At 47.9% G+C, this 13,962-nt stretch overlaps 6 protein-coding genes across 6 annotated transcripts; 3 read left to right on the top strand and 3 right to left on the bottom strand. All coding sequences in view use genetic code 12, as the record gives it.

Moving 5' to 3' along the window:
• Positions 1-171: 171 nt before the first annotated feature.
• On the top strand, positions 172-1,689 carry CJI96_0000424 (17-beta-hydroxysteroid dehydrogenase-like protein; the record flags this gene model as incomplete). Its single annotated transcript, XM_029034649.2, has 1 exon — positions 172-1,689. One exon carries the CDS (start codon positions 172-174, stop codon positions 1,687-1,689), a length of 1,518 nt encoding a protein of 505 aa, XP_028889891.2.
• A 602-nt stretch (positions 1,690-2,291) lies between these two features.
• Positions 2,292-3,521, top strand: APR1 (proteinase A; the record flags this gene model as incomplete). Its single annotated transcript, XM_029034648.2, has 1 exon — positions 2,292-3,521. One exon carries the CDS (start codon positions 2,292-2,294, stop codon positions 3,519-3,521), a length of 1,230 nt encoding a protein of 409 aa, XP_028889890.2.
• Positions 3,522-4,055: 534 nt separating this feature from the next.
• Positions 4,056-6,005, top strand: CJI96_0000422 (uncharacterized protein; the record flags this gene model as incomplete). The annotated part of the gene is made up of 1 exon (XM_029034647.2): positions 4,056-6,005. One exon carries the CDS (start codon positions 4,056-4,058, stop codon positions 6,003-6,005), a length of 1,950 nt encoding a protein of 649 aa, XP_028889889.2.
• Positions 6,006-6,148: 143 nt separating this feature from the next.
• SSC1 (Hsp70 family ATPase) lies at positions 6,149-8,095 on the bottom strand (the record flags this gene model as incomplete). Its single annotated transcript, XM_029034646.2, has 1 exon — positions 6,149-8,095. One exon carries the CDS (start codon positions 8,093-8,095, stop codon positions 6,149-6,151), a length of 1,947 nt encoding a protein of 648 aa, XP_028889888.2.
• A 694-nt stretch (positions 8,096-8,789) lies between these two features.
• Positions 8,790-10,190, bottom strand: CJI96_0000420 (uncharacterized protein; the record flags this gene model as incomplete). The annotated part of the gene is made up of 1 exon (XM_029034645.2): positions 8,790-10,190. The coding sequence occupies one exon, from the start codon at positions 10,188-10,190 to the stop codon at positions 8,790-8,792; it is 1,401 nt and encodes a 466-aa protein (XP_028889887.1).
• Positions 10,191-11,885: 1,695 nt separating this feature from the next.
• Positions 11,886-13,613, bottom strand: DIP5 (dicarboxylic amino acid permease; the record flags this gene model as incomplete). Its single annotated transcript, XM_029034644.2, has 1 exon — positions 11,886-13,613. The coding sequence occupies one exon, from the start codon at positions 13,611-13,613 to the stop codon at positions 11,886-11,888; it is 1,728 nt and encodes a 575-aa protein (XP_028889886.2).
• Positions 13,614-13,962: the final 349 nt, after the last annotated feature.

Genomic DNA, 13,962 nt, shown 5'->3' with positions numbered 1-13,962 from the left:
TTAAACGTTGGTATGTTTTGGCTCCCCGGTTGTGTCTGGGACCTTATGGGCTGTGTTTCCTGCACAATCGCTAGCAATCGTCTCCTAGCAAGAATGATTGCAAAATCACCCCTGCTGTATGATCTGTGACTACACTTTTTATCTTTTACCTTTTCTTACCACATCTTCACTATGGGTCTTTCGAAGCTCGTCGACAAAATGAGAGCCCACTCTGTGGACTCAGTCAATGCTGCTGATCCTCCTGTCACTGCAGGTCAGCCACCTACCAAGAAGCAGATCTACAGGGCCAGATACAACTTTGGCCCGAACTTCGGTGCCTGTTTCGTGGGAGAAAAATGGATATTCCACTCTCCGTTCCCCGAAGGTGCTAACACCGAGCTAGAGGCTGCCGAAAAGAATATCAAGGAGTTGGGCAAGGACGGTGCAAGAGAGAAGCTCGAGAACCATTGGAAGTCATACGTCAATGATGACGATTGGCAGTGGCTTAAGGACAACGGAGTGACAGCTATCAGGCTTCCAATAGGATACTGGAATATTGACGGCGGCAAGTACACTAAAGGCACTAAGTTTGAGAAGGTTGCAGATATCTACAAGAACTCTTGGGAAATTGTCAAGAAAAACTTCATTGAGCCTGCTGGTCGTTTTGATATCGGAGTGTTGATTGATGTTCATGGTTTGCCCTATGGTGCTAACGGAAACGATCACAGTGGTGAGAGTGCCAATGGGAAGGCTGAGTTTTGGGAGAAGAAGTCAGCACAATCTTTGATGATCGATGCACTCAAGTTTGTCGCTGGCGACGTTGCTCAATATGAGAATATTGCAGGAATTCAGATTGTGAATGAATCAGAATTCTCGGAAACTGCCGGAAAGCAAAAGAAGTACTATGCTGAGGCAATCAATGCTATTCGGTCGGTCGACAAGTCTGTGCCTGTGGTGATTTCCGACGGCTGGTGGCCCGACCAGTGGGCCAAATGGGTACAGGAGAACCAGGACATTGGAACAACTATTGGTGTGGTTATTGATCACCATGTGTACCGCTGTTTCGACGACAAGGACAAGTGCAAAAGCCCTGAGCAGATTACGAACGACTTGGACGGTGATCTTCTCACCAACATCAATGACGATGGTAATGGTGTCGATTTCATGGTTGGAGAATGGTCATGTGTTTTGGATGGCCAGACAATCAGTAAAGCCGGATTGGATCCCAATGACTATGGGAACCAAAAGAGAGCTGAGCTCACTGGCCAATACGGAGCCAAGGTCGCAGATCTCATCTTCAAGCGCGCTGGAGGTGGCTGTTTCTTCTGGACTTACAAATTCGAGTCTGGCAATGGAGGTGAATGGGACTTCCGCCAGCAATTGCACCACAGTTTCAGCCCACCAGCTATCACAGTGCCTGACGACAACAAGTTCCAGGAACTTCTCGACGGCAATTTGAAGGCACACACTGACTACTGGAACCTGCAAAATCCCAAGGAGAAGTACGAGCATGATCGCTACAAGGAAGGGTTCACTGCTGCCTGGAGAGACAGTGTGGAATTTGCCAAACAGGGTTCTCTTCTTGGGCGCAGGCAAGCGGTGAAATGTGCCCGTTTGAAAGAGCACATTGACGCCAAGGGCAAGTCGAAGTTCCTCTGGGAGTGGGAGCAGGGCTATGACAAGGCTATCGAGGAGTTTAACAAGTTGTAAGCTGAGCTCACTCTGGAGGAGGCTTTTGGCTGCGAAAACGGCGCCGATAAGCGGTTTCCCAATTGAGCGCAAGCAAGGCTTAAACGAGATAAGCCTGCATGCGGGAGCTTTGTCTACCAGCTGGTCCCAACGACTCTGGTGTATGTGAACGATGACAATGATAGTATTATTAAATGAATAGCTCCAATGAGTAAATAGGTCAATCTAGTGATTTTGACACAATCACCGAGGAATTATCGCCTCCATAAGGTAAGTGTGGCCCTGGCCATTATGCAGTACCACCCATTCCATGGTTGCTTGCACCTGTTATCAATCCGTACAAAAAACCAATATTTAAGCTTCTATCCAACCCTATACTCAACATTGCCACTCCGTATAACCGATCTAACATTCCCATTCCCCCTTGCTATCGTGATCTGCCTTTCCCCAGCTTTGCGTCGAGGCCCTGGCTGGCTACCTGCACACCAGCTTGCCCCTGTGACCCAACCTCACCTTGTGCCTTACTTAACTCCATGCTCGCCACATCCACCAAATTAAGCACTTCTTTTTCCTCCTCCAGTAACCAAAACTAAACCAAACAAAAAAGGAAGAAAGAAAAAAAGATGAAGTTGTCCACCACCATCGTCGCCGTGGCAGCCGTCTTGTTCGGTTCCACCGACGCCAAAAAGTTCTCCGCCAAGCTCAACAAGATCCCTGTGGAGGAGTCTCTCGACGCCTTCAGGTTCCATGAATACACCCTGGCGTTGGCCCTGAAATACATGGACGCCTATGCTGCCGCTGGCTACGGTGGCTCTTTCAGGGACAAGCAAGATGTGGCAAAGATTCCTCTCGTTTCTGAAGGGGGCAAGCACGAGGCTCCGCTCACCAACTACTTGAACGCCCAGTACTTCACCGAGATCCAACTCGGCACTCCGGGCCAGACCTTCAAGGTGATTTTGGACACAGGCTCTTCCAACTTGTGGGTGCCTTCCAAGGACTGCAGCTCCTTGGCTTGTTTCTTGCATTCCAAGTACAACCACGACGAGTCGTCCACGTACAAGGCCAACGGGTCTGAGTTTGAGATCCAGTACGGCTCGGGCTCTATGGAGGGCTACGTATCGGAGGACACCTTGGCCATTGGCGACTTGGTCATTCCCAAACAGCTGTTTGCGGAGGCCACTTCCGAGCCGGGATTGGCCTTTGCCTTTGGTAAATTCGACGGGATTTTGGGGTTGGCCTACGACACTATTTCTGTCAACAAGATCGTTCCTCCAATCTACAATGCTATCAACCAGGGTCTCTTAGAGTCTCCGCAGTTTGGCTTTTACCTTGGTGACACCAACAAGAACGAGAACGACGGCGGCTTGGCCACGTTTGGAGGCTATGACGAGTCCCACTTCAAGGGCTCCCTCACTTGGTTGCCTGTTAGAAGAAAGGCCTACTGGGAAGTGTCCTTTGACGGTATTGGCTTGGGCGACGAGTACGCTGAGTTGACCTCCACTGGTGCTGCCATTGACACCGGTACCTCGTTGATTACTTTGCCATCAGCTTTGGCTGAGCTTGTCAACGCCAAGATCGGCGCCACCAAGTCGTGGTCCGGCCAGTATCAGGTGAACTGTAACACGAGAGACGATTTGCCCGACTTGACCATGACCTTCTCTGGCTACAACTTCACCTTGTCTCCATACGACTACACCTTGGAGGTGTCTGGCTCGTGCATTTCTGCCTTCACGCCAATGGACTTCCCCAAGCCAATTGGCGACTTGGCCATTGTGGGTGATGCTTTCTTGAGAAGATACTACTCAGTCTACGACTTGAAGAAGGATGCTGTGGGATTGGCCCCCGCCAAGTAAGTTGCATCAACAGCACTAGAATATAACCCTACTGAACAAAAGAGTACCTATAGTCAGCGTCTGTAGTCGCAAAGTCCAGCGATGTAGTTTCCAACTGAGCTCGCAAAGGCAGCTGCCAGCAGGTTCTAAATAATCAGAAGAAACCATCGCTGCGGCTGATAAGATGTGGCTGCGAAATAGCCTCACCAGCTTTCCTGTCAACTTGCCATACACATCACCTTCCCAAAAAGACGCCAACAGAACCACGAGAGCAAGATCAGCATCTTTCAGTGAATACAACTCAGAATTTGAACTTTATCTAATGTTTTCTCAGCGCTTCCTGTGTCCCTGGCCAGTTCGTATCCCGAGCTCATCCTGTCTCCCATGCTCGCAAAGTGCTGGTGATGCCCGATCAGGCAACAGCCAGCCAGCCGGATCAATCCTCGACTAGATCAAGAAACTCACCACAAAATAAGTATTTTTAAAATCCCTGCCACTTCCAGCTCATCTCCTAGCCATTTTTAAAACGATTTTATAATCCTCTCCGATAAAACCATGAGCACAGCATCGTCAGAGTGGAAACCAGTGCTCACAGCTAAGTCAGACACGTCTGACCACACAGTCTCTGATGTGCTTACAAGCGAACTTCTCCAAGAGACCCCATACTCCAAAGAAAAAAAAATGCCCATTCCTCCCTCAAGCCAACTGCCCCACGAAAGACTCGAGGTCCGTACAGATACCTCCCAGCTGTCAGTGCCTGCCTCTGTTTCCTACTACCACTACAGTGACTACGAAGACCTGGCGACCCAGGTGCAGCCACAGCAGTTGGAACAGCAATTGGATACGCTGGTGAAGCCTCTGGTGAAGTCGCTGGTGAAGTCGCTGGTGAAGCTGAGCCCTAAAGTACCTTCCAAGCATCTGATGATCGACAGAAAGACCCATCTTCAGCTCCACAGCGGGCCCCTACATCAAGTGCCAGAGCGGTTCTCGCAGTTCATCGCTGACGTGCCCAGGTCAAAGGGATCTAATAACTGCTCGAGCGTATACAGCGAGCACAGAGACATTTCAGACTCCATGGGGTCGCAAGCTACGATTTTTTCAACAAGACAGGATTCGCTGAGCAACAGGAGCAGGTCGAGGACTCGCAAGAGAACCATTTTGCGGAGGAAGCCTACGAAGGCTGGGCCGGACTACGACAGAGCGTCTCTGGGACTTTTCCGCAGAAAAGCACTCAGGTTTAAAGACGGTTCTATGGGTTACAGGCTTAAACTTCGGTTGCGCAAATTGGTTGCAAAATTGAAGGCCATGAAACACTGGCCGAGAAGAGTCCATGCATTTGTCACCAAGAAGAAAGCCACGCAAAAGGCGGTGATGAGAAAAGAGTCGCTTCATCGCAGGAAGTCTTCCAAAACACCTTCTGCACCAGCAGCGATCTCTGCTCCTCTCAAAAACCCATACTTGGGCAAAGAGCAGGGTGCTTCTAGAGTAGAGGGGCTCACCGACGAACTCAAGCATATGGCTGGCCATGAAGCTGCAAAAACAGGTGCTGTCGCTTCTCTCAAACCTGGGCCTGTGACAGCAGTTTCTTCTTCTCATCCGTCAGGCAACGCAATCTCTACAGACGATGGAAAATGGTCTCACATCTCCAAGTTCATCAGTGAACAGCAGGAACTCAGCAGCTCAGGCAGAGGCAAAACGTACAACTCTTCTTCGGCACTCACAGAGTCAGATGCTCCACAGCCACCTCCACATACTGTTTCTGCATCATTTGAAAAGCTGCAAATGCAAGCTCTCTGGAGACGCTACTTGGCCAATGTTCTCGCAAGAAGGATTCAATTGCGTCAAGAAATCACCTTGTTCCAGGCCCTCGTGGCAGGCCATAGTGTACCTTCGATGTTGAAGGGAACGCCTGAAGTGGCTCTGTCTTACAATGCCAGCATCGTTAAAAATAGCAGCGACAGAGATACAAACTCCTTACCATTGGATCACTCGAGAGGAAATTCTGCTGCTTCTGAAAAGATTTTCAAGCCACTGACCGTGGCAGAGTCTGAACAGGCTCCTGATGACGACATGATCTCTCTCGTGTCTGTCTCAGACTCGATCTTGAGCGATAACGATGTTGTGTCATTGCCGGAAGAGGTTTCCGATTGGGAGGAGGACCCAACAGTGGTCAAGCTCCACGAGACTCTCAACCGTCGTTCCGTTCTTGGAGAGATGTTGGATTACGACTCTGACGACGCAACTTCTGCCTCTGGCTCTTCTAACTACCTGAACCTGGAAACACAATCAGCCACAGAATCTGCCATAGTCAAGCGCTATGGTACTCTTCGGCGTAAAAAGTCTACTGTTACAAGCACACCTGCTGCAGCTACTCCAGTGCCAGCTACTACAGTGCCAGCTACCCCAAGTTCCAAGTATCTGCAAGATACAGCTGAAGTATCGTATCAGATCCCAAGATCTACAGGCATTCATTGTAACTTGAATGTAGCCGCTGGCAACAACTAATTGCATTTTTCATCTCCTCATAATAGCATATAACGAATCATCATCTACTCCACATTAGTATCAGTTTAATTACAGCAATATATACAAGTAACGGGTACAAGTGTGAGACCCACATTTGAAACTTATCTTATCATCCATCATGTTTACTTCTGTTCAGAAGATTCGTTGCCGCTGTTGTTGTTGTTCTCGTTCTCGTTGTTGCTCTTGTACAACTTCTCGAAAACCTTCAAGGACTCGTTCTGCAACTCCTCGGTTTTGTTCTTCAACTCAGTGGCATCAACCTCTTCACCAGCCTGGGCCTTGACAGCGATCTCTCTCAAAGAGGCGATCTGCTCCTTAAGCTTGTCAGCGTCGGCAGACTCGATCTTGTCCTTGAATTCGTTCAAAGAGTTCTCAGTGTCGTTACACAACTGGTCAGCTCTGTTGGCAGACTCAATAGACTCTCTCTTAGCCTTGTCAGACTCAGCGAACTTCTCGGCGTCCTGAACCATCTTCTCAATCTCGGCGTCAGACAAACCAGAAGAGCCAGCAACGGTGATGGAGGCGTCCTTGTTGGTAGCCTTGTCACGAGCAGAGACCTTGATGATACCATCAGTGTCGATGTCGAAGGTGACCTCAATCTGAGGAACACCCTTTGGAGCAGGTGGGATACCAGACAAGGTGAAGTTACCAATCAACTTGTTGTCTCTGGTCAATTCTCTCTCACCCTGGAATACTCTGATCTCAACAGAGGTTTGACCGGCAGAGGCGGTAGAGAAGATCTGAGACTTCTTGGCTGGAATGGTGGTGTTTCTAGAGATCAATCTAGCGAAGACACCGCCCATAGTCTCAATACCCAAGGACAATGGGGTGACATCCAAAAGGACAACATCCTTAACCTCACCAGCAAGGATACCACCCTGGATAGCGGCACCCATAGCAACAGCCTCATCTGGGTTGACAGCCTTAGATGGCTCCTTGCCGAAAATAGACTTGACGGTCTCCATGACCTTTGGCATTCTGGACATACCACCAACCAAGATGACCTCAGAAACATCGGAGGTAGACAAACCAGCGTCCTTCAAGGCCTTCTTACATGGCTCAACGGTCTTCTTGACCAAAGGCTCAACGAGAGACTCAAATTGAGATCTAGTGATCTTCTGGTTGATGTGCTTAGGACCAGAGGCGTCAGCAGTAATAAATGGCAAGTTGATCTCGGTAGAGACGGTAGAAGACAACTCAATCTTGGCCTTCTCAGCAGCCTCTCTGATTCTCTGGATAGCCATTCTGTCGGACTCCAAGTCAATACCAGACTCCTTCTTGAAAGTCTGAACAATGTTTCTGACGATGGCAATGTCGAAATCCTCACCACCCAAGTGAGTGTCACCGTTGGTGGACTTCACTTCGAAGACACCTGCACCAATGTCCAAGATGGAAATATCGAAAGTACCACCACCCAAGTCGAACACGGCAACAACCTCACCTTCCTTCTTCTCCAAACCGTAGGCCAAGGCAGCAGCAGTTGGCTCGTTGACGACTCTCATGACGTTCAAGCCAACAATCTTACCGGCATCCTTGGTGGCCTGTCTCTGAGCATCGTTAAAGTAGGCAGGACAGGTGACCACGGCGTTCTTGACGGTCTTACCCAAGTAGGACTCGGCGGTCTCCTTCATCTTGTTCAAAACAAAACCACCAATCTGCTGAGGGGAGTACTGGGAGCCACGGACCTCGAGCCAGGCGTCACCGTTCTCGTGCTTGATGATCTTGTATGGCACCTGCTTGATGTCCCTCTGGACCTCCTGATCCTCAAATCTTCTACCAATCAATCTCTTGGTGGCGAAAAGAGTGTTCTCTGGGTTCACAACAGCCTGACGCTTGGCTGGGATACCCACCAAACGCTCACCCTCCTTGGTGAAGGCAACGATGGATGGAGTAGTTCTGCCACCCTCGGAGTTTTCGATGATCTTGGGGATCTTACCTTCCATCACCGCAACAGCGGAGTTGGTGGTACCCAAGTCGATACCAATCACGGGGCCACCTGGAGCACCGTTGGACTGGTGGCGCACGAAACGCTTGAACGCATTTTTGGCGGAGTTTCTTGCGGACAACATAGCTATGTGTTGGATGTGTAGAATGTGAGAAGGTAGTTTAAATATTAGGGCCCTTGCTAAGGTACATGAAAATTTTGTGAGGTTACCCGGCGCGCGCCCTGGCACCTGGAATCTTCCAGAATTTCCGATGTGACTCAAAGAATAGTGTTGTCAAAAAAGGTAGAAATGTCGAAAATCTGGTGGAACTTGTGTAGGATTCACCTCTACATATCTATATCATAACAACATTCTGACATCTAATATCGCTTTATTCGTTTAAGGATACGGTGGTGCTTTGCTGTTGCTGCGAGCTTTTTGGGTGCAACTGAGACGTCTATGCACGAGAAATGGGTGCAAACGCTGTTGCCACCACTGAAGGAGTCACGTATTTGGGTGTGTAGTGTGGGAAGGGGAAGTAAATGAATTTCTGTTGGCGGTAGAGAAAGTGTTGGAGTAAGTTATCAAAGACAAGATTATTCACAATGATTAGTAGTTGGAATCTGCTCTAATTCTTCAGTAACTATACATCCCAGTCTACTGTTTCTTCCCAGACCCTCATCATTTCTAAACGAAAGTTATACACATAATACAACACTGGCCTAATATAAACGCTTGGTGATTTGTCTCACCCATTTCCCATAATACAATACAAGGTGCAAGCACTGTGGCCTGCCCGTTAAGTTCAGAATTAGACTCAAGTTTCGTCAATAGTCGCTCACTCAAGCAAGTCTCGAGGCAAATTCCCGTTCATGACCCACGTAAGCGACTTGTCGCCCCGGAAGTCCTCAATGTAGTCAATGATTTCCATTGCGGATTTCCCATACTTTGCCATCCCACGCTCAATGGCGTCGCAAAGCTTTTTCCTTCTTTGAAATCTTTTCAGCTCCTTGGACCTCGAGTCACCTCTCCATTCGTGCTTGCCGAACCTCTCGTCCATCTCTCGTAGAGGTGGCTGGCCACGGAATCCTCTAGTAAACTCATCGTAGATGTCTTTCACATTCATAGGGTTGTGGAGGAAGTCTACAGTTATCTTTGGTTTCTTCCGTCCACCCATATCGTCAACAACAACTTCAAGACCGGGCATCAGCACCAAGTCCTTGCCGCTGTCTTGAGTCAGCAGCAGTTGTTGTTGATTCTGTTGATTTTGTTGTGCTTGTTGTGCTTGTTGTTGTTGTTGCTGCTGCTGCGCCTGTTGCTGCTGCTGTTGTTGTTGCCGTTGTTGTTGCATTGACACCAGAGCTCGAGATTGTTGGTCTCGCTGTTGCTGCATGGATGCCTGCTGCATTTGTCTTTGTTGTTGGGATTGTTGCTGTTGGTGGTTCCGCAGCAGTTGAGGTTTTAGGCCATCAGAGTTACCATTTACCTTTGCGTAGGAGGAGCGTTTTCGCTTTCCACCTTTGCCCTGTGCCAGCACAGCTGCTTGAGCAACTTGATGGAGCTGAGGATCCATATTGTTATTAAGGGAGACACCCAGAACATCCACCACCCCTGGCACCTGGACAACATTGGACAGTTGCAAAGAGGGGAGATCTGCAGTGACATCGTGCACTGAGTCGTGAACTGGGTCGTGGACAGCGTCGTGTACAGATTCGTGCACAGATTCAGGGACCAGGTTGTCGACGGAGTCCTGGTTGTCATTGACATTAAAGGGGTCGCCTTCTTGAAGAGATTGTAGCAGATTGACAATTGAAGAGGTGTCCTTGTTTTGTAGCACGTCAGATAATAGCTGGGTCAACTTCTCTATTTTCAGATTTTGAAAATCCACCACATGGCGGAAGTAGGCAAGCTCCTGACTTAAAGTGGCCACATCGTTCTCCAACTTGGCCACGTTATCGTTTACTTTACTGAAGCTCTCTTGTAGCGGCGTGAGCTGAGTCATGGAGCCATATTGCGTGTTGTGATGCAGCAGGAGGTGCAAGTGGTGGTTCAGTTGGGGATGATTAGCATGATTATTATGAGACACATGGCTGTTATGAGAATGGCCCCCATGAAGCTGTTCGGAGTCATCAACTGGAGAGACCTCTCCCACGGCAGACGACACCGAAGGCTGAGACCTTAGGGCGTGGTTGAGGGAGGAGGAGCTCAAGGAATTGGTGGCTAGACCTGCAGAGTTCATTGAGCCCAGGGGGGAAACGAGGATATTATACAAAACGGGCGAGATGGTTTTGGAAATGAGAACAGGTAATGCCCTTTGATGAGTTCCAAAGCTTTGTGTGGGTTAGGTGGAGCTTCTATGGTGGGAGAGGGTGAGTATGCTTTTGATTTCTCCAAGATCGCGAAGGTAGTCTTGACATTGATTCCCACAATGTATGGCACGTGATGCCGGGGTCCCCTTCCAGACGTCTGGGACAAGGCGGTCTAGATATGGCAGTGACGAACAAGAAATAAAGAAGATGCTGATTTCCAAGATCGGAAATGCCAATTCAATGCCATACGATATATAAGCCGACTTGTGGGGCTCTGGCGTACGTTTACAAAGAAACAGGATATGAGATCAGTAATTTTGACAAGTGCCAGCATCTGAAGTCCGAGACTTTTTTTCAATTTCCCTTCCAACGTTACGAATTTAGGCAATTGTGCAGCGTTGGTTGCTCCGGGAAACTTTCCAGTGGTGTTTTTTCGCTGACAATGGCAACTTTGCATGAATGCTTTTTGGTGGTCTCATCTCGAGAGGCTATGGGGCGCCCGCCTGAGTCATCAATTTTTTTAGAAATAGTATTACCTTCCTGACGTATGCAGCCACTACAAGAATAGTACTCAGCCTGCTTGATTGGTTGAGGAGTGTCCAAGTAAATTAAAAGACCTCCGCTCTATATGGATTTTATTTCTGTACCACAGTAGGATTCGTAGGAATAATGCAAGTTCAACGCAATCTTAATGAGTGTTTAAGATGTTCAGTGAATTTTTCTCCTCCCAATAACAGTAGAAACCCTGAATTGTGATGTGCGAAGGAGTTTTGGAGTACCATCGCTTTCATCACCATAGTTGCAGACTGCTTCTCAAAGAGCGACATTCACTGTGATTATTACGGTTAGGCTCAGATTCGAGCTATCATCTTTAGTTGGTGTGTTTTCTTCCCAAGTAGATAAGCAATTTGAACAATAGAGATTGCCAGAGTTCATGACAAAGGCTTGTAAGGTATGCCAAGATCTCTGTCGATGATACTGATCAGAAGTCGAGTTCGTGCCATTGCTGAAAGCTGTGATCATCCATATCAATCACTATAGATCTCAAGGTTTAACGAGTGTGAACGATGCAGTTGCTCAACCTTAGCTTGCGATATGAACCGCAAAATTCAAATACACTCATCATTTTTCATTGCTTTTTCGAAAATAAATAGATAGATTAATAAATTACATGTTCGTACTGTTTTACTCACTGATTTTATTATATTTTTTATTTTTTGTATCAGTGCTGTCATCACATTTGTGGCATTACCTTTAGTTTACGAAGTTCTCACCCAATATCTCCCCACTTGCGAAAATAAGAAGAGCAATGAAAATAATTGCAAACGACAATGAATACAATTGGAAATCCAAGAGAAGAGATAGGCACGTATCGTCCCTTACATGAGCCCCCCTTGATTTAGTAAAACCGTTTAAGTTGTTAAAGGTGCTCGACTAGCAGAACGAATCAAGGGTATCATCGGAGTAATGCACGAAAGGTTAACATTATTGTTATCATCAATATAATTATACACAGCCTAAGCATTGAAATTCTGACTGGAGACAGCAACGAAAGACACCAGCTTTCATAAACCGAGGTAAAAAGCCACAGGCTCTTTCTTCCAGAATCCTATGAGGAAAATAGATTAGAAGATCCAGCCGAAGATCTTATGGTAGAACCATTTCAAGTCTTTAGGATTGCCCTGAGCTTCTCTGATAGCCTTCTCCTCCTCATCCTTTGCCTGGAACTGCTCCTCCTCATAGTCAACCACGTCTCTGAAGGTATCCAAGTCGACTTCCGCAGGTGGGATTAATCTGGTCTTCTTGTAGAACTTCCAGAAAAAGTACAAGAAGATGAACACAGGGAGAACGATGTAACCTGTGATGAATGTCTTGTATGGGAAGTCCTTACCCAAAAACACTGTGAAGTTCTTAGCAAGGATAAGGAAGCAGCACACACAGAAAGCAAAGTAGGTTCCGAACGGCTGGAATGGCGAGCGGAACACCAAGTCGGTCTTTCTCTTGTATCCCTGGGCCTTCAAGGCCTTCATGAAACGCATGTGGAGGAAAAGAATACAGGTCCAGGTGATCAAACCGGTGAGGGATACCACGTTGACGAAGTGTTGGAAAATCTCCGCAGCAGACGAGGACGTTGTCATGAAACCCAACAAACAGAAGGCGAAGCAAAGGGCAATACCGTACAAAGGCACACCCTTCTTGTTGGTCTTGGAGAAGAAGTGAGGGGCGTAACCGGCCACAGCAAGACCGTAAATCGTTCTCGAGCAAATGTACATGTCGGAGTTTGCAGCAGACAAAACGAAAATCAAAATACAGGCATTGATGACATGGTCCAAGCCCTTGATTTTAGCGTTTGTGATGGCAATGACGAAAGGAGAAGCAGAAGCAGTGTTGCCGCTGGCCCCCAAAAGTCTTGGGTCACTTGAAGAAACGCACATACCCAAAAGCAATACCGAGCAAATGTAGAAAACGACAATACGGTAGAAAGTCAACTTGATTGCTTTGGGGATGGCCCTTCTTGGTCTGGCACACTCGGCAAAAGTGATACCGACCAATTCGGAACCGGTGTAGGCGAAAATAGTTGTGACAAGCACAGCAACAAAGGCAACAAAACGGCCAGTAGCACCGCCAATGTACAAGTCTCTGGACGATTCAGTGTATTCCTTGAACGCACCAGGGTCTTTCCAGTACCTAAAACCAAGTCTGTCGTGTGTTGGACCGCCGCCCAAAGCGATACAAAGCATCAAAATGATGAGACCAAGACATGTGATGACTTTAACACTCGAGAGCCAAAATTCAATTTCACCGAAAAACCGCACACCGAGAATGTTGACCGCTGTAATGATCACCAAAAACACGGCAATCCACACACCAGGGTTCACTCTATCTTTGCTGATCCAAAACTGCATCACCAACGCACCAGCGACCAACTGGTTGGGCGGAAGCAAAATGTACTTGAACAAGTAGACCCATCCACATGCAAAACCAAGCGCCTCGTCAACGTATCTCCTACAGTAACCAGCAAAACCATCAGCCAAAGGAATGAAGGTTGCAACCTCACCCAAGGCACTCAACACCATGAAAACAACAAACCCAATCAACGAGTAAGTGATGAAAATGGCCGCTGGCCCCGCCGTTCTCAACGCCGTACCGGTACCAACCAACAAACCGGTTCCAAGCGCACCACCAATTGCAATCATCGACAAGTGTCTTGCCTCCAAGGCCTTTCTCAACTTCTGGTCTTCGCCAGTCTGGCTCTTGAGCTGAGGGTTCGACATCACCACCAGCAAATTGTACTCAGCCGTGTGACGCGAGATAGCGTCATCGCTATCGACCTGTTTCTCGTAATCTCTCATCGAGGTGAAACGCTTGAGCAAAAAACAGTTGCCAAAATATAAGAAAAAAAGAGCGGTTGCAAAAGAGCGGAAGTTGCACTGTTTTATACGGCGGCCCCGCTTATCTATGGGGCCAAGAAACAGAGTGCCCACCTCTGACGCACAGAGGGCACAGAGCATCTGCGGCATCTGGTACCCATCTTCGATAAGTTTTCTCGGAAGAGATGCCTAACTGGCGAGCGCTGATTGGGTGCAAAATGAAAAAAAATTGCATCCCATATTGAGTTCCTTGATTATTGTCATTCAGAGAAATAATAGCTTGTTCAAATTCCAATTCTTTCAGACCATCGGTGCAGAGGCCATCGCTGCG

The sequence above is a fragment of the Candidozyma auris genome, chromosome 1, assembly GCF_003013715.1.
Source record: "Candidozyma auris chromosome 1, complete sequence".
Classification (NCBI taxonomy): domain Eukaryota; kingdom Fungi; phylum Ascomycota; class Pichiomycetes; order Serinales; family Metschnikowiaceae; genus Candidozyma; species Candidozyma auris.
This window is presented reverse-complemented; position numbering and strand designations above follow the sequence as displayed.